At 45.6% G+C, this 27,713-nt stretch overlaps 1 protein-coding gene across 1 annotated transcript; it reads left to right on the top strand.

Moving 5' to 3' along the window:
- Positions 1 to 27,713, top strand: PRCC (proline rich mitotic checkpoint control factor). Its single transcript, NM_001045961.1, is given in 7 exon segments — positions 1 to 753; positions 16,572 to 16,619; positions 18,794 to 19,360; positions 21,586 to 21,681; positions 23,289 to 23,432; positions 25,396 to 25,461; positions 27,131 to 27,713. Coding segments are annotated over 7 exon segments (1,479 nt in total). The 5' UTR covers positions 1 to 282; the 3' UTR covers positions 27,218 to 27,713.

Genomic DNA, 27,713 nt, shown 5'->3' with positions numbered 1-27,713 from the left:
AGTTCTTATGTTAGTGAGGCGAGGAGGAGGCGGAGTGACTCGGCGGCCATTAGCTGTGTGTAGTTGCCCGGGACTAGGAGCTTAAGTGAAGAGGGAAGCCTTATTCGGTAGAAATCAACTATGGGCATGGGCTTCTGCCGGGGCTAGCCCTAGAGTACGGAGAAGGCGGGCTTTTTGGTTCCCCTCCCCGCCGAGTTGGGGGGGCACACTAGGCCTCCGGACATCCCCGGTCTCAAGTAGGCCTCGTCTGCCGGCAAGGGCGCCCCAAAGGCGGGCGGCGCCATGTCGCTGGTTGCTTACGCCAGCAGCGATGAAAGTGAGCCGGATGAGGCTGAGCCGGAGCCGGAGGAGGAGGAGGAGGCGGCGGCCCCTACACCTGGGCCCACTTTAGGGGGCTTGTTCGCTTCTCTTCCCGCACCCAAGGGTCCGGCCTTGCTGCCTCCGCCCCCCCAGATGCTGGCCCCAGCCTTTCCCCCGCCGCTGTTGCTGCCCCCACCCACCGGCGACCCCCGGCTCCAGCCTCCTCCCCCCTTGCCCTTCGGCCTGGGAGGTTTCCCCCCACCTCCAGGCGTGAGCCCGGCTGAAGCGGCGGGAGTTGGGGAGGGGCTCGGATTGGGGCTGCCCTCGCCCCGAGGCCCTGGCCTCAGTCTGCCCCCCCCTATCGGCGGTGCCGGGCCCCCCCTGGGGCTTCCGAAGCCAAAGAAGAGGACAGAGCCGGTGAAGATTGCGGCGCCAGAGTTGCATAAAGGGGATGTGAGTATCCGGAGAGGGCACCCCCACTGTCCATTGGGTTTGGGCATGGGCTCAGCTGTGGGAGGGACTTGTGGAGGCTCGGAGACTCTCTCCTGTAAATGCATCCGTTGATTCCAGACCACTGGATCCCTGGTACTGTGCGATTAGTCCAGCTGAAGTTTGTCGGCTTGGGGAGTTAGGGTACTTGTCCTTGCGTGTTTCTCCAAACTGGACCTGCCCGCGGAAAGGCCTTATACCATCCCCTGACACTGACAGGGCCAGGCCCAGGGATCCTTGATTGCATTCCCTCTGTTGCATCTTCATCGAAGTTTCCCCCCGCCCCCCCCCCCCCCAAACCCCCGATGTACTCACAACAGCATAAAATATGGCATTAGAAGAGGTAACAGGAGACAATTCCTGAGCCCTTGGCCAACATTCAGAACTAATCTTTTGCTTTGCCTCTGAACTTAAAAGCATCAGGGTCTGAGCAGAAAGGATAGGAATCCTGGATTCTATTTTTGAGCGAAGTTAGGGAAGAAATTCAGTATTTATTGAGTACAGATTATTTGCCAGGCATTGACCCTTTCCTTGAATTGCCACAGAACTGTGAGAGATAACATTCTAATTTTTACAGATGAGAAACAGGTGTCCAATGTGTAAGATCTTACCTGGTGAAGGACAGAGTGAAGATGCAGAGTTTAGCTGAACTGCAGGCCTATGCTTCAGTTTCACCATTTACATATAGAAGAGGCAACCAAGCTTGTGTTGTTTTCTGAATGTTGGATCAGAAAAATTGAAGACCTTTTTTGAAGTGAGAACTTGGGAGATAGAAGAGACATCCTCAGATCAGATCAGATCAGATCAGTCACTCAGTCGTGTCCGACTCTTTGCGACCTCATGAATCACAGCCCGCCAGGCCTCCCTGTCCATTACCAACTCCCGGAGTTCACTCAGACTCACGTCCATCGAGTCAGTGATGCCATCCAGCCATCTCATCCTCTGCCTTCCCCTTCTCCTCCTGCCCCCAATCCCTCCCAGCATCAGAGTCTTTTCCAATGAGTCAACTCTTCGCATGAGGTGGCCAAAGTACTGGAGTTTCAGCTTGAGCATCATTCCTTCCAAAGAAATCCTAGGGCTGATCTCCTTGCAGTCCAAGGGACTCTCACGAGTCTTCTCCAACACCACAGTTCAAAAGCATCAATTCTTCGGCGCTCAGCTTTCTTCACAGTCCAACTCTCACATCCATACATGACCACTGGAAAAACCATAGCCTTGATTAGATGGACCTTTGTTGGCAAAGTAATGTCTCTGCTTTTGAATATGCTATCTAGGTTGGTCATAACTTTCCTTCCAAGGAGTAAGCGTCTTTTAATTTCATGGCTGCAGTCACCATCTGTAGTGATTTCGGAGCCCAGAAAAATAAAGTCTGACACTGTTTCCCCTGTTTCCCCATCTATTTCCCATGAAGTGGTGGGACCGGATGCCATGATCTTCATTTTCTGAATGTTGAGCTTTAAGCCAACTTTTTCACTCTCCACTTTCACTTTCATCAAGAGGCTTTTGAGTTCCTCTTCAATTTCTGCCATAAGGGTGGTGTCATCTGCGTATCTGAGGTTATTGATATTTCTCCCAGCAATCTTGATTCCAGTTTGTGTTTCTTCCAGCCCAGTGTTTCTCATGATGTACTCTGCATATAAGTTAAATAAGCAGGATGACAATATACAGCCTTGATGTACTCCTTTTCCTATTTGGAACCAGTCTGTTGTTCCATGTCCAGTTCTAACTGTTGCTTCCTGACCTGCATACAAATTTCTCAAGAGGCAGGTCAGGTGGTCTGGTATTCCCATCTCTTTCAGAATTTTCCACAGTTTATTGTGATCCACACAGTCAAAGGCTTTGGCATAGTCAATAAAGCAGAAATAGATGTTTTTTTGGAACTCTCTTGCTTTTTCTATGATCCAGCGGATGTTGGCAATTTGATCTCTGGTTCCTCTGCCTTTTCTAAAACCAGCTTGAACATCCTAGGGGCAGGTAATACTTTAGAGTTATCTGGAGTTCTTCCCATTCTTTCACTTCTAAAAGGTCAGTTGGTCCATGCCTTGTTCACCTCTGGTAACCCTCAGAGGGAAGCTTATTTTCGCCCTTGCTTTTTTTCAGACTTCCAAATCGGCCCGGAGGCTATTTCTGTTCTCTTCCCCACAGATGTCTGAATGTTCTCTCCCTCACCTCTTTCAAATCTGGGTTTAAAAGACAGGTTCCCAGTGAGGACTTGCTAGCTGACCTATTTCAGTTGTAACTTGTCACCCACTCCGCCCCACCCCACTTTTTTATTTTTCTCCATAGCACCACCATCTAAGATACTTTATCACCATCTAGTTCAGTTCAGTTGCTCAGTCGTGTCCGACTCTTTGCAACCCCATGGTCTGCAGCATGCCAGGCTTCCCTGTCCATCACCAACTCCCAGAGCTTACTCAAACTCATGTCCATAGAGTTGGTGATGCCATCCAATCATCTCATCGTCTGTCATCGCCTTCTCCCACCTTCAATCTTTCCCAGCATCAGAGTTTTTTCAGATGAGTCAGTTCTTTGCATCAGGTGGCCAAAGTATTGGAGCTTCCACTTCATCATCAGTCCTTCCAATGCATATTCAGGACTGATCTCATTTAGGATTGACTGGTTGGATCTCCTTGCAGTCCACAGGATTGTCAAGAGTCTTCTTCAACGCCACAGTTCAAAAGCATCAATTCTTCGGCGCTCAGCTTTCTTTATAGTCCAACTCTCACATCCATACATGAGTACTGGGAAAACCATAGCTTTGACTAGACAAACTTCTGTTGCCAAAGTAATGTCTCTGCTTTTTAATATGCTGTCTAGGTTGGTCATATGGAGAAGGCCATGGCACCCCACTCCATTACTCTTGCCTGGAAAATCCCATGGACGGAGAAGCCTGGTAGGCTGCAGTCCATGGGGTTGATAAGAGTCCGACACGACTGAGTGACTTCACTTTCACTTTTCACTTTCATGCATTGGAGAAGGAAATGGCAACCCACTCCAGTGTTCTTGCCTGGAGAATCCCAGGGACGGGGGAGGCTGGTGGGCTACCGTCTATGGGGTCACACAGAGTCGGACCCGACTGAAGCAACTTAGCAGCAGCAGCAGCAGATTGGTCATAACTTTTCTTCCAAGGAGCAAGTGTCTTTTAATTTCATGGCTGCAGTTACCATCTGCAGGGATTTTGGAGCCCAAGAAAATAAAGTCTCTCACTGTTTCCACTGTTTGCCCATCTATTTCCCATGAAGTGATGGGACCAGATGCCATGATCTTAGTTTTCTCACTGTTGAGCTTTAAGTCAACTTTCTCACTCTGCTCTCACTTTCATCAAGAGGCTTTTTAGTTCCTCTTCACTTTCTGCCATAATGGTGGTGTCATCTGCATATTTGAGGTTATTGATATTTCTCCTGGCAATCTTTTTTTTTTTCTTTCTTTCTTGGTTCTACTTGACCCAGTCTGCACAGTGGTACCGGAGACTAAGCTCAAGTAGGACCAAGAAAGGGCGCATGGATTCTCCCGGCAATCTTGATTCCAGCTTGTGCTTCCTCCAGCCCAGCGTTTCTCATGATGTACTCTGCATAGAAGTTAAATAAGCAGGATGACAATATACAGCCTTGATGTACTCCTTTTCCTATTTGGAACCAGTCTGTTGTTCCATGTCCAGTTCTAACTGTTGCTTCCTGACCTGCATACAGGTTTCTCAAGAGGCAGGTCAGGTGGTCTGGTATTTCCATCTCTTTCAGAATTTTCCACAGTTTATTGTGATCCACAAAGTCGAAGGCTTTGGCATAGTCAATAAAGCAGAAGTAGATGTTTTTTTGGAACTCTCTTGCTTTTTCGATGATCCAGGGGATGTTGGCAATTTGATCTCTGGTTCCTCTGCCTTTTCTAAATCCAGCTTGCATGTCTGGAATTCACCGTTCACATACTATTGAAGCCTGGCTTGGAGGATTTTGAGCATTACCTTGCTGTGTATGAGATGACATACTGACCGTCTCACATGCTGTTTATTTTATTAGCCTCTCTCTTTTGCTAGTATACAAGCTCCATGAAGACAGGGCTTATTGTTTATTTTTTTCACTGCTGAATTCCTAGTGGTTAAAGCAATGCCTGGCACATACTGAGTACTATCTAAATATTTTGGGTGAATGAATTCAAATGAATATGGATTCTTTATGGAAGGTATTTCCAGAATCTCTCTTACTACCTTGTTCCAAACTTTTTCCAAATCATTTTCCCCTTCTTTTTTACCCAAGTCTGTTATTTCTAAGTCTAGGGTTCCAAAAAGCCTTCTTTTGCTCCATTGGAACTTAAGTTTGCTCTTGATTTAACCTGGAACAAAGGAAAGTTCCTAAGACAGAGGAAAATAGGTTCATTTTGGGGGGCATTCTGTTTTCACAGTTTTCTTCCCAAATTTCCTTTCAGCCTAATTGCTATATATGGGGGAAGATGGCACTTTGAGCCAGCTTGCTTCCCTCCACAGTGACAGTTGAAAGACTCATTTTTAGGTCCTCAGAGGTAGCATCAGGAAAAGTTGCTGGTAGAGACTGTAGAATCTTCCATTTAGGCTGGCTGAAGTGGTGGAAAATTCTGAGGACTTTTAACTATCCCTCCTTTGTAAGTATAATTTGCTAAATTCCTGAGATAAATTGTGAGATGGATAATTAGAATAAAACCAAATCCTAGCCCTTAACTGGTTCAGTTTCCCATTTTTGTTCTGTACAAGTTAGTGTTTTGTTTTCTGAACATGTAATTCCTGGGAAAGGTAGCCCAAGAAAGTTCTAAGGTGAATAGGTAAGGGCGACCTTAGCCTTTGAAATATCTGTGGGTCTAAGGTCCTGTGGCTCTAAGCTCTGTGTCCTGTGCTTATTGGGCTTTCAGTAAACATCTGAGTGAATGAATTCAGTTCAGTTCAGTTCAGTTCAGTCGCTCAGTCATGTCTGACTCTTTGCGACCCCATGAATCGCAGCATGCCAGGCCTCCCTGCCCATCACCAACTCCCGGAGTTCACTCAGACTCACGTCCATTGAGTCAGTGATGCCATCCAGCCATCTCATCCTCTGCCTTCCCCTTCTCCTCCTGCCCCCAATCCCTCCCAGCATCAGAGTCTTTTCATGAGTCAGCTCTTCAAATGAGGTGGCCAAAGTACTGGAGTTTCAGCTTGAGCATCATTCCTTCCAAAGAAATCCCAGGGCTGATCTCCTTCAGAATGGACTGGTTGGATCTCCTCACAGTCCAAGGGACTCTCAAGAGTCTTCTCCAACACCACAGTTCAAAAGCATCAATTCTTCGGCGCTCAGCTTTCTTCACAGTCCAACTCTCACATCCATACATGACCACTGGAAAAACCATAGCCTTGACTAGATGGACCTTTGTTGGCAAAGTAATGTCTCTGCTTTTCAAGTGAATGAATTAGGTTTCCTTAAATAATTTTCCTTTAGAATTTGGTGCTGAAGTAGGATCAATTAACTCTGAACTCTCGTTCATTCCTTCATTCACTGTTGAGCTGATTCTCTGTGCCAGGAGCTGAGTACAGTAGTGAGCATGATAGACCCTATTGTAAAAGGAGCTGATGGTCCATGTGGGGGGAGACAGGCAAGGTCAAATCAGGAGGACCATGATAGAGCTGGTGCCACGGGACCTCTCCTTTGGGGCACTAATCAACTTTAGAGGTTGGGGAGGCTTTCAGGAGGAGATGATGTCTACACTTTAGAGATATGACAAGTGAGCAGAAGGTAGCCAGAGAAAGGGGTGATGAAGAGGAGGACATCAGGCAGAGGGAACGGAATGTACAAAAGCCCAGAGATGAGAGAATGCAAACACTTTGCGGGGAGCTTTAGTAAGGCACCATGGCTGCAGTGCGTGGTGGGCAGGGGTAGTGATGAGAGCAGAGGCTAGAGAGAAAGAGATTGAGGCCAGATGATAATGGGCCTTGGATACGATGCCAAGGCCCTTGTACATAATTCTAGGGTAGTGAAAAGCCCTTAAGTCTGAGCAAGAACCCTCTGATCACAGGGTGCCAAAAGATCTGGAGGGAGCAAGACTGGTAGAGACAGTGTAAGACAAGGGAGTGGTGGGGATGGAGAGGATTGGAGGTTCCAGGTCTTTTTTGGAGGGAGAAGTGGTAAGACCAGGGAATTGATTGGATGTCGTGGGTGAAGGCAGAGAAGGCAATGGCACCCCACTCCAGTACTCTTGCCTGGAAAATCCCATGGATGGAGGAGCCTGGTAGGCTGTGGTCCATGGGGTCGCTAAGAGTCAGACACGACTGAGTGACTTCACTTTCACTTTTCACTTTCATGCATTGGAATAGGAAATGACAACCCACTCCAGTGTTCTTGCCTGGAGAATCCCAGGGACGGGGGAGCCTGGTGGGCTGCCGTCTATGGGGTCGCACAGAGTCGGACACAACTGACGCGACTTAGCAGTAGCAGCGTGGGTGAAGGAGAGGGGTCAAGGCTGACCTTTTGGCTCAGGCAGCTGGGAGGGTAGTGGTGCTATTTATTTGGGGAATACAAAGGTAGAGCAGGTTGGGGATTAGTTAGATTTAATTGGTTACAAGTATCAGAAACTGCTCCAAGCTAGCATAAGTAGAAATACATCATAAATATACTGAGGTACCCTGGAAAGGGCCTGGAATCAGGAGTTGGAGATCTGTCAGGGACCCACACAGCTTCTGTTTGCACCTTTAATTCATTCTTCTTTGTCTGCAGACCAGTTTCCTCCACTTCTTAACTTTTGTTGCGGATGAAAGAGGGCCACCTATACCTCCTTGGTTTTTCATTCCTTCCTTTTAGTGACTGGCCCAGACTGAGCTATAGTTTTAGTTCTGGTCTGGTTTTCTGGGAGAGAGATTATGATTGGTTTGATTTGAGTCAGCTCATCGATCAGCCACAGTCAGGGAACACGGGAAATTCTCTCTCCGTGTACGTTTCAATATCAAATTCAGTCAGCTTTTGACTTAATGTGAGTCAAAAATTAGGAATGATCCATAAAATGGGGAATCATCATTCCTTTTCCCTTCTTACTGTTCTTTTTCTGAACAGTTGTTAAGAAAATCAGCCCGCTGATTTTGTGGGCTTAGGAGATGCAGACTTCTAAAATTAGGATACCAAAAAAGCAAAATTAGAGGAATACGTTTGCTCTAAGGGTTTTCTGTCATGTAATGTGCCTTCCAACGCAAATAGAAATTTCCGAGTTACTTGGATTAGTGTTAGGCGTCCTTTCAAATTGCTTACCCAGGTAGTGAAGGATTTGAAGCTATGAAATTGAAATTTCACTGATTTTGGTCACTTCTGTTAAGAGTTGACTGCGGTGAATTTAACTAGGATTTAGCCCTAGATAGAAAGGGAAAGACGAATGCACCAACATCTGTGGGTCACCTGTGCAGTGTCTGACACTGTGCTGGGCACATCAGTGACTCTCTAAGTTAAGCCTTACCCCTGGTTTACAGGTGAGGATATAGGAATTTAGAGAACAAAGCTAAAATCACATAGTTTGAGAGGAGCAGAAGTCGTATTTGCTCCCAGGTATGTTGTGTTCCTTTCTATCATCAGTTCAGTTCAGTCACTCAGTCGTGTCCGACTCTTTGCGACCCCATGAATTGCAGCACGCCAGGCCTCCCTGTCCATCACCAACTCCCGGAGTTCACTCAGACTCATGTCCATCGAGTCGGTGATGCCATCCAGCCATCTCATCCTCTGTCGTCCTCTTCTCCTGCCCCCAATCCCTCCCAGCATCAGGGTCTTTTCCAATGGGTCAACTCTTTGCATGAGGTGGCCAAAGTATTGGAGTTTCAACCTCAGCATCAGTCCTTCCAATGAACACCCAGGACTGATCTCCTTTAGGATGGACTGGTTGGATCTCCTTGCAGTCCAAGGGACTCTCAAGAGTCTTCTCCAACACCACAGTTCAAAAGCATTAATTCTTCGGCACTCAGCCTTCTTCACAGTCCCAACTCTCACATCCATACGTGACCACTGGAAAAACCCTAGCCTTGACTAGATGGACCTTTGTTGGCAAAGTAATGTCTTTGCTTTTTAATGTGCTGTCTAGGTTGGTCACAACTTTCCTTCCAAGGAGTAAACGTCTTTTAATTTCATGGCTGCAATCACCATCTGCAGTGATTTTGGAGCCCCCAAAAATAAAATCAGCCACTGTTTCCACTGTTTCCCCATCTATTTCCCATGAAGGGATGGGACCAGATGCCATGATCTTAGTTTTCTGAATGTTGAGCTTTAAGCCAACTTTTCACTCTCCTCTTTCACTTTCAACAAGAGGTTTTTTAGTTCCTCTTCACTTTCTGCCATAAGGGTGGTATCATCTGCATATCTGAGGTTATTGATATTTCTCCCGGCAATCTTGATTCCAGCTTGTGCTTCTTCCAGCCCAGCGTTTCTCATGATGTACTCTGCATAGAAGTTAAATAAGCAGGGTGACAATATACAGCCTTGATGTACTCCTTTTCCTATTTGGAACCAGTCTGTTGTTCCATGTCCCGTGCTAACTGTTGCTTCCTGACCTGCATATAGGTTTCTCAAGAGGCAAATCAGGTGGTCTGGTATTCCCATCTCTTTTGGAATTTTCCACAGTTCATTTGTGATCTACACGGTCAAAGGCTTTGGCATAGTCAGTAAAACAGAAATAGATGTTTTTCTGGAACTCTCTTGCTTTTTCCATGATCCAGCGGATGTTGACAATTTGGTCTCTGGTTTCTCGGCCTCTTCTAAAACCAGCTTGAACATCTGGAAGTTTATGGTTCACGTACTGCTGAAGCCTGGCTTGGAGAATTTTGAGCATTACTTTACTAGCGTGTGAGATGAGTGCAATTGTGTGGTAGTTTGAGCATTCTTTGGCATTGCCTTTCTTTGGGATTGGGATGAAAACTGACCTTTTCCAGTCCTGTGGCCACTGCTGAGTTTTCCACATTTTCTATCATAGTTCCTATCAAAAGATAGAAGAGTCTTGAGCAACCAGAACTAGGAAAATGGTACTATGAGGAGTGCAAAAGTGGAAGCGAAAATGATGCCCTAACTGAACGGGCAGATGTAAGAACATATTTGAGACCAAAGGGGAAAACCGTTGATGAATGCAGCTAATTGGGATAATAGCAGAGAGGAGTGTGTAAGTGATTAGAGTTTGGAGCCTGGGGGGTTGGTGGTGGGGCGGTGGTCTGTGCTTGGGCTCAGATTTCCTTCTTGGCCTCTGGCCCTGGCAACTAGTGATTGCTTTTTGGAAAGGGAGTCTGTCAGAACCAGAGCCTGGGAGATAAGAGGGAGCTGCCATGGGGAGTGAGCAGATCCCGCTGGGCCTGGCCTAATGGGAAATGTCTGTTTCCGTTCTTGCTCAGCAGTCTCGGGCGGTGTGTGTCTTGTCACTCTTGGCAGCTGGAACAGAGAGGACAGTGGTGGCCACTGAGGCGCAGGCTCTTAGGAGGCCAAAAAGAAATGCAGCACTTCCTTCTTAAGAGACACGGCCAGTTTGTGTCTCGAAAACCTGGGAATGCCTTTTCTGGCCCAGCCTACTTCTTCCAGCCCTGGGTGCTCCTGTATCTCTAGCATCATCATCCTCTCTGGGTCAGATGACACAGACCCACTTAGATCGCCTTTCGCTGGTCTTCAGCACTCTAGGAGTTGACCTTTTAATATAGTCCTGTGGAGGACAGTTTGGTGGGTTCTCAAAAAGTTAATTAGAATGATCCAGCAGTTTCACTCCTAGGTGAAAATAATTGAAAACAGGACTCAAACAAATACTTGTATGCTACTTTCACTTTTCATTTTCATGCATTGGAGAAGGAAATGGCAACCCACTCCAGTGTTCTTGCCTGGAAAAGCCCGGGGACGGCGGAGCCTGGTGGGCTGCCGGCTATGGGGTCGCACAGAGTCGGATACGACTAGAGCGACTTAGCAGCAGCAGCAGTGTTCATAGCAGCACTGTTCACAGTAGCCAAAAGGTGGCAATAACCCACATTTTCAGCAACAGATGAGTGGATACACAAAGAGTGGTATGTACATACAGTGGAATATTACTCAACCTTAAAAAGGACTGCAGTTCTGATACATGTTACAATATGGATGGACTTTGCAGACATGCTCAGTAAGATAAGCTCGACACAAAAGGACACATTATATGATTCCATTTGTATGAGGTACCTAGAGTAGGCAAATGAAGAGATTGAAAGTAGTATAGAGGTTACTGGGGAATGGGGAATTATTGTTAGTAGGTACAGAGTTACTGTTTGGGATGAGGAGAAGTTCTGGAGACAGATAGTGGTGATGGTTATACAATATTATGAATGTGCTTAATGCTACTGAATTGTATGTTTATAAATGGTTAAAATGATACATTTTATGTTATATATGCTTTACCATGATAAAGGGGAAAAAAACCCCAGTGTGGTCATGTACCTTTCACCATCAAGGAAGTTCTCGTTGTGTCTAAATACTGTGCTTAGGCTGATCCTGTTGCCTCCAGTTGGTTCCTGATAGAAGCTGAATTAATTTTCCTTTTAAATTCTCTAAGAGAGCCCCTGACCCCATGACTGGTAGATATATGGCACATCTTGGATTACTCATCTCCTCCTTTATAGTACTCTGAACTGAAATTTATTTTTGTGTGTGAGGTATTTGGATAACTCCTTGCTGAGCTTTCTTTGGTTTCCTGTTTTCATCCAAGCCCACACATGCCCGTAAGTCCTTTGAGTGGCCTCTCAGCCTCTTTCCCATAATGAACCAGTGAGTTCCATGTTTCCAGCCTCTTTGGTTGGCTAAAGTTAACTCAGAGGGCGAGTGGTTCTCATTCTGCTTCCCTGCTCTCCCAAGGGCCCTGGACTTCCTCTGTGGCCCAGGTGTGGTACTGAATGTCTCAGAGCCCTGTTAGTCAGCTTTAAGAGGTAAAGATTTATTTCTGCCCCTCTCTCAAAGATGAATAGTCTTAAGAAGGGCTTAGGGGTTCAGCACATTTTTTGAGGGTCTTAGTGTTCTGTTTTAGGGAGTCCTATTTGTGCCCATCATGAGATGATTTATAATGGGGCTCAGTAGATTAGTACAAGATGTTCAAAGAGAGAAGGATGATTGTGAGTAACCGTAGCAGTCCTCTAAATCCGGAATTAATAAGGTGTTCTTAAAATCTTTGTACAGTTTTTCGTGTGTGTGCTTTTAAGCTTTAAACTTAGGTTGACAGTGTAATGGAAACAGTCTGTGACATTTAAGGAAAAATTAAATTTTCTTCCCCCAGCTGATCTGGCCTTCAATTCTATTAGCCATAGGACAGTTTGCCTACAATTTCACAGTAGCCACTTTTTGTTTGTCACAGATCTGAAAAATAAAAATATGCTTGTATGGTTTTATGAATGTAATCGTCTTAAACTTGATAACATTTTCTTTTCAGATTGTTTCCATTGGACATATTGCCTAAGATGTTAAAGTTTAAACATGCCTAGGGGACTTCATGACAGCCTTGTGTACCCCACAGTAAGGTGGTTCTGTGTGGTCTGCTGAAAAGGAGAAAGTCTTCATAGTCAAAAAACAAGGGAAGGAGGAGTGAGGGGAAAAAAAAGAAAAGGGAAATGGTCAGTAAACCCTGAGGCAGTGGAGTTTGGAACAGAGAGAAAAGGTCAAAAATGCTTGGGTGTTTGGGGCTTAAGGCTTTTCTTGGATTGTGTTTGACCTCTTGGCAGACCAGAGAGAATAATAATTCTTGAATTCTGTTAAAAAATTTTAGTTAGTATACATTTTTTGCATTTTCACGGATCAGTTCAGTTCAGTCGCTTAGTCGTGTCTGACTCTGCAACTCCATGGACTGCAGCACGCCAGGTTTCCCTATCTATCACCAACTCCTGGAGCTTGCTCAAACTCATGTCCATCAAGTCAGTGATGCCATCCAACCATCTCATCCTCTGTCATCCCCTTCTCCTGCCTTCAATCTTTCCCAGCATCAGGGTCTTTTCTAAGGAGTCATTTCTTTGCATCAGGTGGCCAAAGTATTGGAGCTTTAGCTTCAGCATCAGTTCTTCCAATGAATATTCTGGACTGATTTCCTTTAGGATGAACTGGTTGGATCTCCTTGCAGTCAAAGGAACTCTTTCAAGAGTCTTTTCCAATACCACAGTTCAAAAGCATCAATTCTTCGGCACTCAGCTTTCTTTATGGTCCAGCTCTCACATCCATACATGACTACTAGAAAAACCATAGCTTTGACTAGGCAGACCTTTATCAGCAAAGTAATGTCTCTGCTTTCTAAAATGCTGTCTAGGTTGGTCATAGCTTTTCTTCCAAGGAGCAAGCGTCTTTTCAGTTTCATGGCTGCAGTCACCATCTGCAGGGATTTTGGAGCCCAAGAAAATAAAGTCTCTCACTGTTTCCATTGTTTCCCCATCTGTTTGCCATGAAGTGATGGGACTGGATGCCACGATCTTAGGTTTTTGAATTGAGTTTTAAGCCAACTTTTTCAGTCTCCACTTTAGTTCCGCTTCGCTTTCTGCCATAAGGGTGGTGTCATGTGCATATCTGAGGTTATTGATATTTCTTCCTGCAGTCTTGATTCTAGCTTGAGCTTCACCCAGCCCAGGATTTTGCATGATGTACTCTGCATATAAGTTAAACAAGCAGGGTGACAATATACAATCTTGTCGTACTCATTTTCCAACCTCATTTTCCGTTGTTCCATGTCCAGTTCTAATTTGCTTCTTGACCTACATACAGATTTCTCAGGAGGCAGGTAAGGTGGTCTGGTATTCCCATCTCTTTAAGAAGTTTCCACAGTTTGTTGTGACCCACACAGTCAAAGGCTTTGGTGTAGTCAGTAAAGCAGAAGTAGATGTTTTTCTGGAACTCTCTTGCTTTTTTGATGATCCAGTGGATGTTGGCAGTTTGATCTCTGGTTCCTCTACCTTTTCTAAATCCAGCTTGAACATCTGGAAGTTCTCGATTCACGTACTGTTGAAGCCTCACTTGGTTTGAGTATTACTTTGCTAGCGTGTGAGATGAGTGCAGTTGTGCAGTAGTTTGAACATTCTTTGGCATTGCCTTTCTTTGAGATTGGAATGAAAACTGACCTTTTCCAGTCCTGTGGCCACTGCTGAGTTTTCCAAATTTGCTGGCATATTGAGTACACTTTAACAGCATCATCTTTTAGGATTTGAAATAGCTCAACTGGAATTCCATCACCTCCACTAGCTTTGTTCCTAGTGATCCTTCCTAAGGCCCACTTGACTGCGCATTCCAGGATGTCTGGTTCTAGGTGAGTGATCACACCATGATAGTTATCTGAGTCATGAAGATCTTTTTTATATAGTTCTTCTGTGTATTCTTGCCACCTCTTCTTAATATCTTCTGTTTCCGTTAGGTCCATACCATTTCTGTCCTTTATTGTGCCCATTTTTGCATGAAATGTTCCCTTGGTATCTGTAATTTTCTTGAAGAGATCTCTAGTCATTCCCGTTCTATTGCTTTCCTCTATTTCTTTGCATTGATCACCAAGAAAGCTTTATCTCTCTCCTTGCTATTCTTTGGAACTCTGCATTCAAATGGGTATATCTTTCCTTTTCTCTTTTGTCTTTTGCTTCTTTCCTTTTCTCAGCTATTTGTAAGGCCTCCTCAGACAACCATTTTGCCTTTTTGTATTTCTTTTTCTTGGGAATGGTCTTGATCACTGCCTCCTATACAATGTCATGAACCTCCATCCATAGTTCTTCTGGCACTCTGTCTATCAGATCTAATCCCTTGAGTCTATTTGTCACTTCCTCTGTATAATCATAAGGGATTTGATTTAGGTCATACCTGAATGGTCCAGTGGTTTTCCTTACTTTTTTCAATTTAAGTCTGAATTTGGCAATAAGGAGTTCATGATCTGAGCCAGTCAGCTCCCCGTCTTGTTTTTGCTGTCTGTATAGAGCTTCTCCATCTTTGGCTGCAAAGAATATAATCAATCTGATTTCGGTGTTGACCATCTGGTGACGTCCATGTGTAGAGTCTTCTCTTGTGTTGTCGGAAGAGGGTGTTTGCTATGACCAGAATGTTCTCTTGGCAAAACTTTGTTAGCCTTTGGCCTGCTTCATTTTGTACTCCAAGGCCAAATTTGCCTGTTACTCCAGCTGTCTCTTGACTTCCTACTTTCGCATTCCAGTGCCCCATAATGAAAAGGACTTCTTTTTTGGGTGTTAGTTCTAGTAAGGCAAGTATATATGCACATGAAAAATGCAGGATTTACAGAGCAAGCACAGATGAATCATTGTTAGCCTGATGCCACCCCAGACAATAAATAACACAGGGACACAGTGAGGAGAGCAAGGTGAGCTGCTTTAGGAAGACTTCAGAGTTTCAGGTCAGGAGGAGCAGAGTGCACACTGACAGGAGAGTGAGAGGTGGCAGTCATCCAGGACCCTGCAGGAGGAGTGACAAGGTGGGGGACTTCCGTGGAAGAAGTACACGTGGAGGCTTGGCCGGTTCTTTGAGGAGATTTTGGAGTCACAGTTGATGCCCTTATCCTTAACTGCTTTTATTACAATTATTTGGGTACTTGTCTTTCTTCTTACTGGACTCAAGTTTCTTGAGGGCTGGTACTTTTTCCATGTCTTGGTATATAAGAAACTCTTTGAAGCACAGTGGAGAAAGTAGTCCAGGCTGTGCCTCTGGAAATCAGTGGGCCAGGACTCCGCCTGCTGCAAGTCCTGTCCTGCTGCCTGAGTGGATGAATAGCATCGTAGTATATATATAGCCCAGCCACAGGACACCAGTTGGAGCCGTGTCTATAGTGCCTGGCACAGTGTCTTGCATACACTAGGTTCTGAGTAATGATGACCAAAAGGTCCTTGTAGCAGATGAATCCTGTGGGGAACTTGTGACATATGAGGTTCAGTTGAAAAAAATAGGCAGAGAATTTTACTTGTTTAAAATCTTGGGGATGGAAAGGATCTTAGATTTCTGCCTAATCACCTTTATTTACAGGTGCCCCAAACCAGGGTCTTAACAACAAATGCAAAACTTTTAAAGTTCTCAGTTTGGATATTAATTTTTTAAAATAAAATGTTACAGCTCGTTTTTCATATGCCTTGCATCTTTCTGATAGTTGAAGATGGCTGAGGAGCTGATGTTGAACTAAAAGTTCGGCCATTTTTCAGTGTGAGAGCTTGTTTTAGAAACAATCCTGATGAATCAGAGGGATAACACAGAGGGACCTCCCTTCTTGCCCCAAATTCTCACAGTCATCATTTACTTGCCTTCTTCCTGGACGTGAACGACTCTGTCTGGCATACTTAAACAATAGATCATACTTGGAGAGGAATGGATTTCTCCAATGGCTTTGACCTTTAATGTCTCATAGAAGAGTAGTTAACACACCACTTAATCCCATAGGAGTGCCCCGGCCCTGTGGTTATGTAGTCTATATAAGTGGTTTTAGAAGTGAAGCTGAGATTGGGTGAGATTGTGGGCCAAATGCCATTTATCTTCTAGTGGACAGATTTATAGGAAGAAGAATGGGTATAGCTTTTTCTTTCCACCAAAGACTGAATGAGAGGAAGTAGTCTTAATTTAAAGGACAAAATTGATGCAAAAGGCTCTGGAACAGGTCTGGGGGTTTGAGAATGAGTGACCAGGGGAGGTCAATGCCTGCCTCATTCTCTGAAGCTGTTTGGCTGGTCCTGGGAGATACATCCCTCACACAGAGGAAGGGCCCAGACAAGATGATAGCCACTGTTGTCCAGGCCTTTATTTCTGCTTCATTTAAGGTGAGTGCTTTCCCTATTGTCCTTAAACAGCGAGGCCTTACTTTGTTTCTTTTTCTCTTAGTCAGATTCTGAGGAAGATGAACCCACAAAGAAGAAAACTGTCCTTCAGGTAAGCTTTGTGACAGAAGCCATTTCTTCCCATATTGCTTCCTGGAAGATGGGAAGTTTCCAAATCAAGCTTGAGCAAATGCAGATATTGATACTGAGGACTGCCTATTTGAGTGTAGTTTTGTTTTCCAGGTAACATCAGACCTTGTGCTTTTCTCCCCTCCCCTCACTGTTCACTGACTTTAGTGTGCTGGCGTCGCCTCTCCTAGAGGACAGGCGTGGTAGGGAGATGAATTGGAACTCAGTTTGATTTATTACATTTCAGGTAAAAGGATTATTTAGGAACAGTAGAATAAATGGATTGGTCAAAATGGTGTTATGGGACATCTGAACTTTAAAATTATCCATCTTCTCCCAGTCTTATTTTTAACCTGGAAAAGAAACTTAAATAGTACCAAGTGCTATACCAGTGTTTAACTGATTTTATCCTCTTAATAGTACCTAAATCAGAGTGTTACTGTCATTCCTGTATTGTATATGAGGAGAATGAGACCTTGAGGAACTTGCCCAGGGTCAGACAACTCATGGGGACAGAGCTGAGGTCAGGCTGAGGCGGTCTGACTGTTGAGTCCATGCTCTTGCCTGCAGCCTTCAGCCGCTGCTTTGTCATAAAGACCAGAAGTCCTTAACCAGACAGTGCTGGGAGATGCTCACACTGCCATTTCCTGTTTCCCCTGTCCCAGGGCCTCTATTCTGCCTCCCAGGAATTTCTTCCTATTCAGCTCCACACTCAGTGATTTACACGCCCTCTGACCTCATGTCAATTGTATGTCTCAGGAAGAGCAAAAGCGGCTCTTGCTTTGTAAGGTCGTTGTCTCCTAATTCAGTACATGATCCTGAGGTTGCCCCTTCCCTGAGTCTGTTAAGGTGTCATATCCCATGTTGGGAGGTCCTGGAAGGACAAATTCACATGGAAGTTAGATAACTGATGAGAGTGATGCCGTGTCCATGTCTGTAGTGGGATACGGAGGAAGAATCATGAAAGACACTCACTTGCTGAGACTGAATGAAGCCAGTTGTCGCCTGTTGTCAGAATGGCTTCCTGGAGGAAGTGAACTGGCAACTAAAGAGGTGGAGGACTCTGGCTCAGAACGCACTCTAGGAGTAAAGAGCAGCCTTCCAGACGGTAGGAAGAGATGCATGCATAGAGAACCTCTGAGCTGATGAGGCAGAGTGTGGACCAAGCACTGCAGAGGGATGTAGCCATGATCCCAGATGTGGCTAAGAAGTCACACGCTTCGAAGGGAGCCTGAAGGATGTATGTGCTCCATCTTCCATCTCAGTCTGGTTTTTATGAGCCTGAGCCTTTGGCGTCTGCCAGGATAGAATGACCTAAGTCTGTGAACACAGACAGCAGGGAGAAGAGCCCATTTTCTGGGTGAACAGTTCTGCTTGGACTGCTCGATTCAGAAGCCCTAGTTTACTCACTCTGGGCATTTCTTGGCCGAGAGTGCTGAAGTACATGGTTACTCCAGGACAGTAACACAGCGTCCATAAGTGACACTAACTCCATCTCCTTTTTCAAACCAGTGCCTCCCTCAGCCCTACAGGTAGGCCAGCTGGCCTTGTTTCACATAAAGCAGAATCCGAAAGATTCTTATGAGTAACAGCAACTCTGGATGGACTGAGCCAGTTAGCTTACAAATTGATAAGTTAAATGCTTGACTGGCATAAACAAGCTGGATATACCACATCTCTAGGGCTTTCCTTGGGCAGGGAGGGAACTTTGGGCGGGATGTATGAATGTCTTTTTAGGACAGAGCCTTGCTATTGACTTTGAGTGGCAATCCAAAGGAAGCAGGGAGTTGCCATGCTTAAGAGGAACCTTCAAGATATTGAGAGATGTTCATTGATAAGCTGGAGAGAGCCCTGGGCTTTTGGAGAAGAAAGACAATGTATTTACTAAATGTATCATATTAGCAAAAAAAAAAAAAAAAAAATCAGGAAAGGTTTTGTGATAGAGGAGCTGGGAGAAGTGGACAGTAGAAGGGCCTGAGGTAGGAGGAGTCCAGTCACTTTGGATGACCTTAGTGGGCAAAGGTCAGACAGAACAGGGCTGGTAAGATTTTAGGCTGGAGCATGTAACTGTAATGCTTGTTCTTAATGTCAGTAGCATGTATCATAACACCTCACTTGCCACCTTTCTTCCCTCCTTACCCAAACTTGGGTCACCAGGGATCCAGTGAGGGGGCTGGCTTGTCCGCCTTGCTTCCCCAACCTAAAAACCTGACTGTGAAAGAGACTAACAGGTTGCTCCTGCCCCATGCCTTCTCCCGGAAACCCTCGGATGGCTCCTCTGACACTAAGCCCTCCAGGCAAGCTTCTAAGACCAAGTCCTCTTCTCTTGCCCCCGTTGTGGGCACCACAACCACCACTCCGTCGCCCTCAGCTATCAAGGCTGCCGCCAAGAGTGCTGCCCTGCAGGTGACAAAGCAGATCACGCAGGAGGAGGACGACAGTGATGAGGAAGTAGCCCCTGAGAACTTTTTCTCCCTCCCTGAGAAGGCCGAGCCGCCTGGAGTTGAGCCATACCCTTACCCCGTTCCCACTGTCCCCGAAGAGCTGCCTCCAGGCACAGAACCAGAGCCGGCCTTCCAGGACGATGCAGCCAATGCCCCCTTGGAATTCAAGATGGCAGCAGGCTCAAGTGGGGCCCCTTGGATGCCTAAGCCTGGGGATGACTACAGCTACAATCAGTTTTCCACATATGGCGATGCCAATGCCGCTGGTGCTTACTATCAGGTGGGTAGGCGGCATGGAGGGCAGGCCAGGGAATATTGGAGTTTGGCAGTCCGGGAGAGTTTTGAGCCTGTGATCGGCCTCTCTGGCATCACTTTGGCTGAATTAATGAGTCTTCTGGTGTCTTGGTTTTCCTTATCGGGTCTCAAAACATTATGCATTTATGCTGAACCATACTGATCTAAAATTGCCGAAGTCTCGAAGCCTGACAGGTTGAACCACACAATTAATCCCTTTATTCTGAACACAAAATGTCATTGTAGGAGCTGATGAGAGGTATAGGGAGAAAGTGGAAGAAGAGCAGTCTCTAATCCTAGAGATCCCGGGTAACTTCTGCACATGTGGGTGAGGAGGATGTGAGAGCTTTGGCATAGACGACTCGATAGCAGTGAGTCCAAGGAGAGTTCTGGAGGTGGGGAGTGCTGAGAACATAGCAAGTGGGGAGGGAGAGGAGGGAGTCTGGAGAGTTGAATGCAAAGGGAATAGGAGAATGGTGAGAGGCCTTGACTGAGACATGAGAAGTCAAAGGACTAACGTCAGTCTCTGGAGAGAAGACACTGGGGGACCATAGTTTAGGCAGAGACAGGAAGTGGGGTTTAGATTTTGAATCTCAAGCTGTGTGAGTTGGAGCAAATTACTTATCTGCCCCTCTGAATCTCAGATTTCTCAGCTCTAAGATGGGGAGAATGATAGAACTTCAGGGTTGCTACAAGGGTTACACTGGTAACATAGCAAATGCTCAGTAAATGGTTATGAGAAATTGTATTCAAATGTTATGTGGAAGAGCTGTTTAAATTGTTCTCCAGGGCTTCAGAGGGTGAGAATATAATGAGGCCAGGTTGTGAGTAGTTTAAGACAGACTTCCAGTGGTCAGAGCTTGCTTAGATGGAGAGGGCTCGCAGGAGTCCGGGGACTCACAGCCATGGTGGTTGTTGATCAGAGGCAGCTGTGGCTGGGCAGCCTTAGGAAGTTTTCCTGCTAGTGTGTGATGGTTTCAAGACTTCAGTGATTCTCTGAGTGGTCATTGTTACTCTTGTCTACAATCTAGGCCTGCGTAGGGACCCATGGTAGGTGGACTTTGAGGGCTCTCTGTTCTGATCAAAGACTTTGAAAACTATTTGCCATTAAGCCTTGCTGTGTCCTGTAGACTGACCAGGGACAGTGTGTCTCCCCTCAGTGTTGTTGGAAGGAGGAAGATGAATGTTTTGACCTCATTAGCAAAGAAAGAGAAAAATGTAAGAAACCACTGGTTTATATCCAGCCAATGAATAACAGTTGGGATTTTGTATGCAGTTACAGATACCATGAAGGCAGTCAGTGCAAATTAAAGCACTCTAATTACTCTAGGGGGCCCTTCAATTTAAATGTATGTTTTTTGTCAATACTTTAAATGAAAATTAATGCTTTAATTATTCTGTTTTTTAATGTATTATTTTGATTTAATATTAAACCTTATTTTTCACGTATAAAATGAATGTTCTTAGAGGAGCATTTCTTGGAGTTTTGGGCAAAAGTGGAAGAATTAGGAAAAAGTGCAGGCAGGGAGGAAATAGTTTCTCAGCCCTGCAGTTGCCTGAGTTGGCCACAGTAGGGGCCTTGCCCTTGCCTTCACCCCTGTTCCTCCACGGTCCACAGCAACATCTGGCCAGCTCACCTCTAAAGGGGCGTCATCAATTCCTGAACTGAAAATCTGGTAATGCAAACCTGGTTTGTTCCCAGTTTTGTCAATTCCATACCACCCTTATGGTGGTTTATTTTTATCAGAGATCTGCAACCTCCCTGCCTGCTAGGGGAGGGAGTCCCCCGTGCCCAGGGCTGCTAGATCCAACGAGGAGCAGGAAGCATGCCTCATGCCTTCTCCTCTCTGCTCACACTGGAGCGTCCTGGGGTCTTCTGAGCAGGAGGAGACCGGCTGAGGCACGGTAGAGGTCAGCAGTAGGAGTCATGCTGGGGAAGCAGCTAAGGGAGCAGGCTGTGAATTGAAGCAGGAGAGAATGTCTTTATTTCTTGTATCTCTTCCCTAGAAAAAAAATCCATCTGTCTGGATGGTGTAGATCAGAAAAAACTCTGGTTCTTGAGTTGTAGGGTAGGTCCTTAGGATCTGTGCTTTGGCTGGTCCGCTTGAGGGGTCTGTGGTGTGAGTATCACCACTGCCTCTTGGATGAGGTTTTCTCCGTTCTCTGCACTGTGCCCTCAGCTGGTGTGTTTTCTCTCCTCCTTGACTACAGGATTATTACAGTGGTGGCTACTATCCCGCACAGGACCCGGCTCTGGTCTCCCCCCAGGAAATTGCCCCAGATGCGTCCTTCATTGATGACGAAGCAGTAAGTTAATAAAGCCAAAGTGACCATCTTTGACCCCTAGACACCAGGTTTCAAGTCTGAAGCTAAAGGAAATTCTTTTTTTTTAAAAAAAGCAAAAAAGCTGTATTCATTTGGGATTCGGTTTGAACATATAATTGAGAAACTTCAGGTAATAATGGCATATGTAAGGGAGGTTAACTTTTTCCTTTATAAAAGAAGGCTAGAGGTAGGCAGGCCAAGGCTGGTATGGCAGCTTCAAAAAGTTGTCAAGATCCAGCCCCCTTCGATAAAATAAGAATGTAGCTAAGGCCACTGCCATCATTATTGCACACCAGGCAGCAGAGTGGAAACAGAAAGTCACCTCCCCCTTTAGGAGACTTCCTGAAAGTTCCTGAGAATACTTTTCCTTCTATCTTACTGACTAGAACCTGTCATATGGCCGTATTTAGTTGCAAGAGAACGCAGTAGTCTTTTCATTGGGTGGTACTATGCCCAGCCAAAATGTTGGGTTCAATCATACTGACAGAGACGGGGAGAGTGAATTTTGGGGAGGGAACAGCAGCCACAGTAAATAACCTTGTGTTTCACATCACTGTATTATTCCCTATTGCTGAGCCTCTCCCCAACTCGGCACAAGGGAAGATAAAAACCTCGTGTTCTGCGACCGTCCAGGCATGTTCAGGAGATAAAGTATTCCATCTGTAGGGAGGCCGCAGCCTACCAGGAGTGGGTTGGAGAAATAGGGGATGCAAGGTCTTATAAAAATAACATTCTCCTCACCTTTTCACAGAAACTTTGTAAACTTCTGCCTGTGGTTCGTCCTGTGTTCGTCCACTTTCCTGTGTATGTCCTCCTTGACAAGTTCAGTAGTTAGGCCCTTTTTGTTCTAAGCCTAGGAGGCAGCAGGGAACTTATCCAGTGGCAAAAGTCAGCTCCTTATGGGTAGAGAGAGGCCTTGCTGATGCTCAGACCACAACCTAGGCTTCACTGCAGATTTCCAAGTGTTCTTGAATTTAATTCCTCTTCACCTACACTCCTCAGCACATCTTCTGGTGACTTAACAGTGTGATACTTTTTTTTTCTTTCGGAGGAAGGGCAAAGAGTAGCAGTCTCCTGGAAATTTTGCCAGGCTCTTTTTTGAGGCTTCCTCTCTCTCCATCTCGAATTGCCTTCTCCTCTAATGTCTAATCTGGTGTGTGGTCTGCTGATTTGGTGATACTGAACCAATGAGAAAGAACAGACATGTTAAAAGAACTGATTTTTAGAAGAGAAATCCTAGGATTGTTTTTGTACCTTTAATTCTTAATTTGAAAATAGTGTGCAGTTCTTTTAGGCATATACAATTTATACACAATTTGAGTAAAATTCATACCAGTGAATCTCTGCACTCACGTTTGGGAATACATTTTGGCCTTCTTTTTCCTGAGGCCAGGAGAGCTTGTGAGAAGTAGCCTTTCACCTGTCAGCTTGGTAGGTGGCATGGTGAAAGGACATACTGCACAGAGAGAATTAAGGGTGCAGTGGAATTGGGGAGCCCCAAAATCATTCCATGAACTCTGGGTCCTTGGTGACATCTCCTGATCCCCTACCCAGACCCTCGACTCCTGAATTTCTCCCCCCTTTTCCAGTTTAAGCGGCTGCAGGGCAAAAGGAACCGAGGGAGGGAGGAGATCAACTTTGTGGAGATCAAAGGTGACGACCAGCTCAGTGGGGCCCAGCAGTGGATGACCAAGTCATTGACAGAAGAGAAAACCATGAAATCATTCAGCAAAGTAAGTGGGAAAGAAAGGTCTACTGGGTGGCCCCCTTGGGAGTCCCCAAAGCAGAATCTGACCCCTCACCTCATTGTTACTGTCCCTACACCTTTAGCAAACACGTGTTCCCCTTGGTACTGGCGTGTACACCAAGCCTCCCAGACACAGCTTCTACTTTCCAGAATTTTGCAGCACTTCGCTCTCTATCTATATGGTAGTCTGGTTGCTGAGACTGGACGGCTGGAGCCATTTCCTGTCCTGCAGTTGGGAAGGTCTCAGTATGTGTGGCTCCTTCCTGCTGTCCTACGCCCTTCCAGCCTGTTAAGTTGGGATCTGGTGCAGCACGTCATTGAGGTGTGGGCACAACAGAGCCTCCGAAGTCCTGGGGTCCTGGGTTCTGAGTGTGCATCCCCTTCTCTCCCCTTTCTTTCTCTTATTTATTGAACCCAGCTGTGGTCTTTGCAGATGCTTTATTTCTCACAGTTCCCACACCACTCTCCTACCTTCTCAGTGCTAGTTTTCTTCAGTCAGTATGATGAACATCTCTTCACCTACTAGCTGAGTACAGCAAATGTGGACATTGATGAGCCTGCCACAGCGGGGAAGATGTGGGGGAGCCTGGATTCTAGCCCAGCACCAGCAAGGCCAAGGTCGGGCATTTTATGCCCTTCTCCCCCCATTTTCTTTGCTTTGTTTTTTGGCCACAGATGGCCATCTGAGCCCCAGCCATTTGTTTTAACTGAGTGCTGGCGGTCATACAGGACAGAGCAAAGGACTGTGGTTAGATCAGCATAGATCCATCACTGTTTACCGGAAAAGCCACTTAGGAGAGCATGCTCCACTAACTGGGTGGAGAGGCATCCTCACATAGTAACAGCTGCTGTTGGTGCTCACTGTGAACCAGGAATGGAGCTGGACGATTTATGTTTGTCATCTTTAACCGTCATATTAAATGACATTAAACAGCATCAGGGAATTGGAGTCTGCTGTTTTCCCAGGTTTAAGTCTTTTATTATTTTCCCCACTATCTCATTGTGTTGAGTTATATTTTAAAAAAAGAAGAGAAGGATGCAGTTCCTGTCCTTGACAGGTTTAGAGTGTAGTTGAGAAAAAGAGTTTTAAGGACACTTGAGTATAAATGATTATGGTGCAAATTGATTACGTAAGTGCCAAGGAGGCTCCAGAGAGGAGTTTTGGGAGTTGGGTGGGGCTGATTGGGAAGCTTCTAGTCTGAGACTAGCACTGGCAGAGGACAGGAAAACCGCAGAGTGAAAGCCCAAACCAATACAGACTCTGACAGTAAATCATTTGCATCACAGTTGGGGTAGGGGTTCAGCGCAGTTATGGGTGAAGGCTGAGAATTGGAGAGGCGTGGTGATTGTGAAAACCTAATTCCAGGGAAGCTGCTTGTTGGTACTTACTAGAATGAGGGAGTAGGGTTTCAGCCCAAGGTGATGGATGGGAGAGAGCTTAGTAAGCAGCAGGCAGGAGATAGGCTAGACATCTGGCCTGACTGGGGAGAAGTGGACAGAGATGAAGGGGCCCTTAAGGGCAGAGGAGGTGGCGGGAGGTAAGAAGGGAGGGAGGTCACCTGGACCTTTGAACTGCTTTAGATGGACTGCAGGCGGTAAAGCTGGTGTCAGCTGTCCACTGTGGGCAGAGCCCCATTCTTGGTGCTGAGGGTGGTGGGTTACCAAAGATACAGAAGACAGCCCTGACCGCAAAGTATTTCCAGTCTAATGAGTATATTGGCAGACTCTTGTAGGCAAGTATTCTGAGCTTGAGATTTTTGCATAATAACTTTAGTAAAAATAACTATCTTGTAAGTATACAGACTTAAAAACTGCTCCAAGATGACTTCTTCCCCCTAGGATTTGGGCTGTGTAGTTTTTTTCTTAATACCCGTCCTTGTTGCATTGGGGCAAGTGAGAAACTTCCACTTTTCTTTCAATGTGTTAATGATTGTTCTCTTCCCTTACAGAAGAAAGGTGAGCAGCCAACAGGCCAGCAGCGGCGGAAACACCAGATTACGTACCTGATTCATCAGGTGAGAGGCCTGAGGGCCCTGGCCTGCTAGGCAGGATCCCTGTAAACCTGGGGATTTGAAGGCTGAGATCTTGGCTGGAAGCCTGTCAGACAACCTGCTTCCAGCGGGCACCCTCCGCAGTTCTCCACATGGCCACTAGGTGGGGATGTGTCCTTCAGAATTATCCTACTCTGCCTCAGGCTCACTTCATGTAAGACTCAAGTACAGGTGCTTGGAATAAACTGTAAATGAACATTCAGGTATTTAAAACATAAGAGAGGGGGTGAAATGTTTCTTATAAGGTTCTTTTAAGTACAAGTTCATCTGATAATTTAAAAAACGAAAGAAAAATTGGTTCAGAGACTTTTAGCAGAACATACACCTCATGAGGAGGTAAGGTTGGTTTTGTGTTCTTCATTTCTGTGGCAGGAAACATCAGTGCAAGTAATTCAGATTTACAGATAATCTAAAAATATCTTTTGGAATTGGAATATTTCTTGGTATTTATTTGATAGGACCTGGCAGCTTTCAAATATTTATTGTGTCATTAAATATTTTTTTGAGATCTAGTGTACTAAATGCTGTCAAAAGTACAGAAGGAGTGAGACTCTTTCCTGGTCATTTTCAGATAGTGTATATGCTGGTTGGCGATTTCAGTGCCAGAACTTGCATTCATTGTTCTTATCATATTTTCACCTTCTTTTTCATTGACTCCTTTGTACCCTTACCCTATCTTGTTATTTGTAGGGAAAGAATTTAAGGGTAGTGTCTTTAAATTTTTTGTTTTTATTTTTAAATTATTTTTTGCTTGCTGTTCCCCTGTAGGGTCTTTTTTTAAATCTGAACTCTCAGCACCCTCCTCCACCCAGGGGAGTAGGTGGGGGTGGGGTTGAGGAGCCCCTCTTCTAGGGTGGCGTTTGTACATTCCCAGAATGCAGTCTAGAGCTAGGAGCTGCCACAGTCAGGAGGGGACAGCATCAATTCTTGTACCTTCCAGTCAGTTTTTCAGCTTCAATTTGTGCTCTAAAGTGGTGTGAATTTCTCGGGTGCCATATATACTGTATTCAACACAACAGCGACACAGCGGCTCCAGACTAAGTTACTGTTGGTAGGTGTCCTATTTGGACCTGTCCAGGTCTTCAACGCTGTCTTCCCCCACGTGGCTTGTTAGGTATCCAAGGCAGCGGATTGTGTTCCTTTCAGACGCCAAATTCAAGTTCTCATTTGTCCATTTCCCATTTGAGCATTTCCGTTTTAAATCTAGCTGAGGAAGGACCAGCATTCTTTTTTTAATATTTATTTATGTATTTGACTACAACAGGCCTTCGTTGCGCATGCAGGGTTTAGTTGTGGCATGCAGCTTCTTGGTTGCAGCATGTGGCGTCTAGTTCCTTGACCAGGGATTGAACTCTGGCCTCCTGCGTTGAGAGCATGGAGTCTTAGCCACTGGACCACCAGGGAAGTCCCAGGACCAGCATTCTGGAAATTCTGCTTGAACCCTATTCCTTTGCTTTCTGAGGGTCCTCCCCTTCTGCTTGAATAAGAAAATTAAATCCTTCAAGGGATTTACTTTTTCCTCATAATTGTTTTGATGGCAGAAAGACTTTAAACTGGGAAGCACACAGAGGCAAGAGAAGCTTGTTTCTTAGAGCCTTGGTGTGACTCTCCCCTTCCCCTCTCCCTTGCACAGGCTAAGGAGCGGGAGCTGGAGCTGAAGAACACCTGGTCGGAGAACAAGCTCAGCCGCCGGCAGACCCAAGCCAAATACGGATTCTAGGGCTCTGGACCTGACTGCCTCTGGATCTCCTGCAGCCCAGCTGGCTCGGCCCCCAGCTTCGTCTCTGGGACCCCAGCTGATCCGAGCCCAGGATCTCTTTCCCTGAGGACCCAGCCCTCGCCTCTGCGAGAATGAACATATTTGATAGATTTTTCTTAACAAAAGTTAGAAAATTCAGCTCCTTTCTGTCTTGGAGCTAGCAAAGACTCAAGTGATGCCTCAGAAGAGGCTCTGAGTTCTTGGATGGGAGTTTTGCTCCCTGTTGGGTGTGATGATATCCCCCCCTCCCTCCATCTTTTTTTTTTTTAAAACCAGGGATGTCTGTTGAAATAAAATATTCAGTCCAACAGACACTGTGTGCCCTGAACCTTTTCCTACTTTTAAGTGAGGTCTCTCTCTCTCTCTTTTTTTTTTTTGTTTGGACGCTTCTTTTTTGTTGTCCTGTCCTTATGTCTTAGTTTTTACCTTGGGTAAAGCAGCCTCCAAATTGTTGTGA

This window comes from Bos taurus, chromosome 3, assembly GCF_002263795.3.
Source record: "Bos taurus isolate L1 Dominette 01449 registration number 42190680 breed Hereford chromosome 3, ARS-UCD2.0, whole genome shotgun sequence".
NCBI classification, from domain to species: domain Eukaryota; kingdom Metazoa; phylum Chordata; class Mammalia; order Artiodactyla; family Bovidae; genus Bos; species Bos taurus.
Note: the sequence above shows the minus strand (reverse complement) of the source record. Positions and strands in the feature narration are given on the sequence as shown.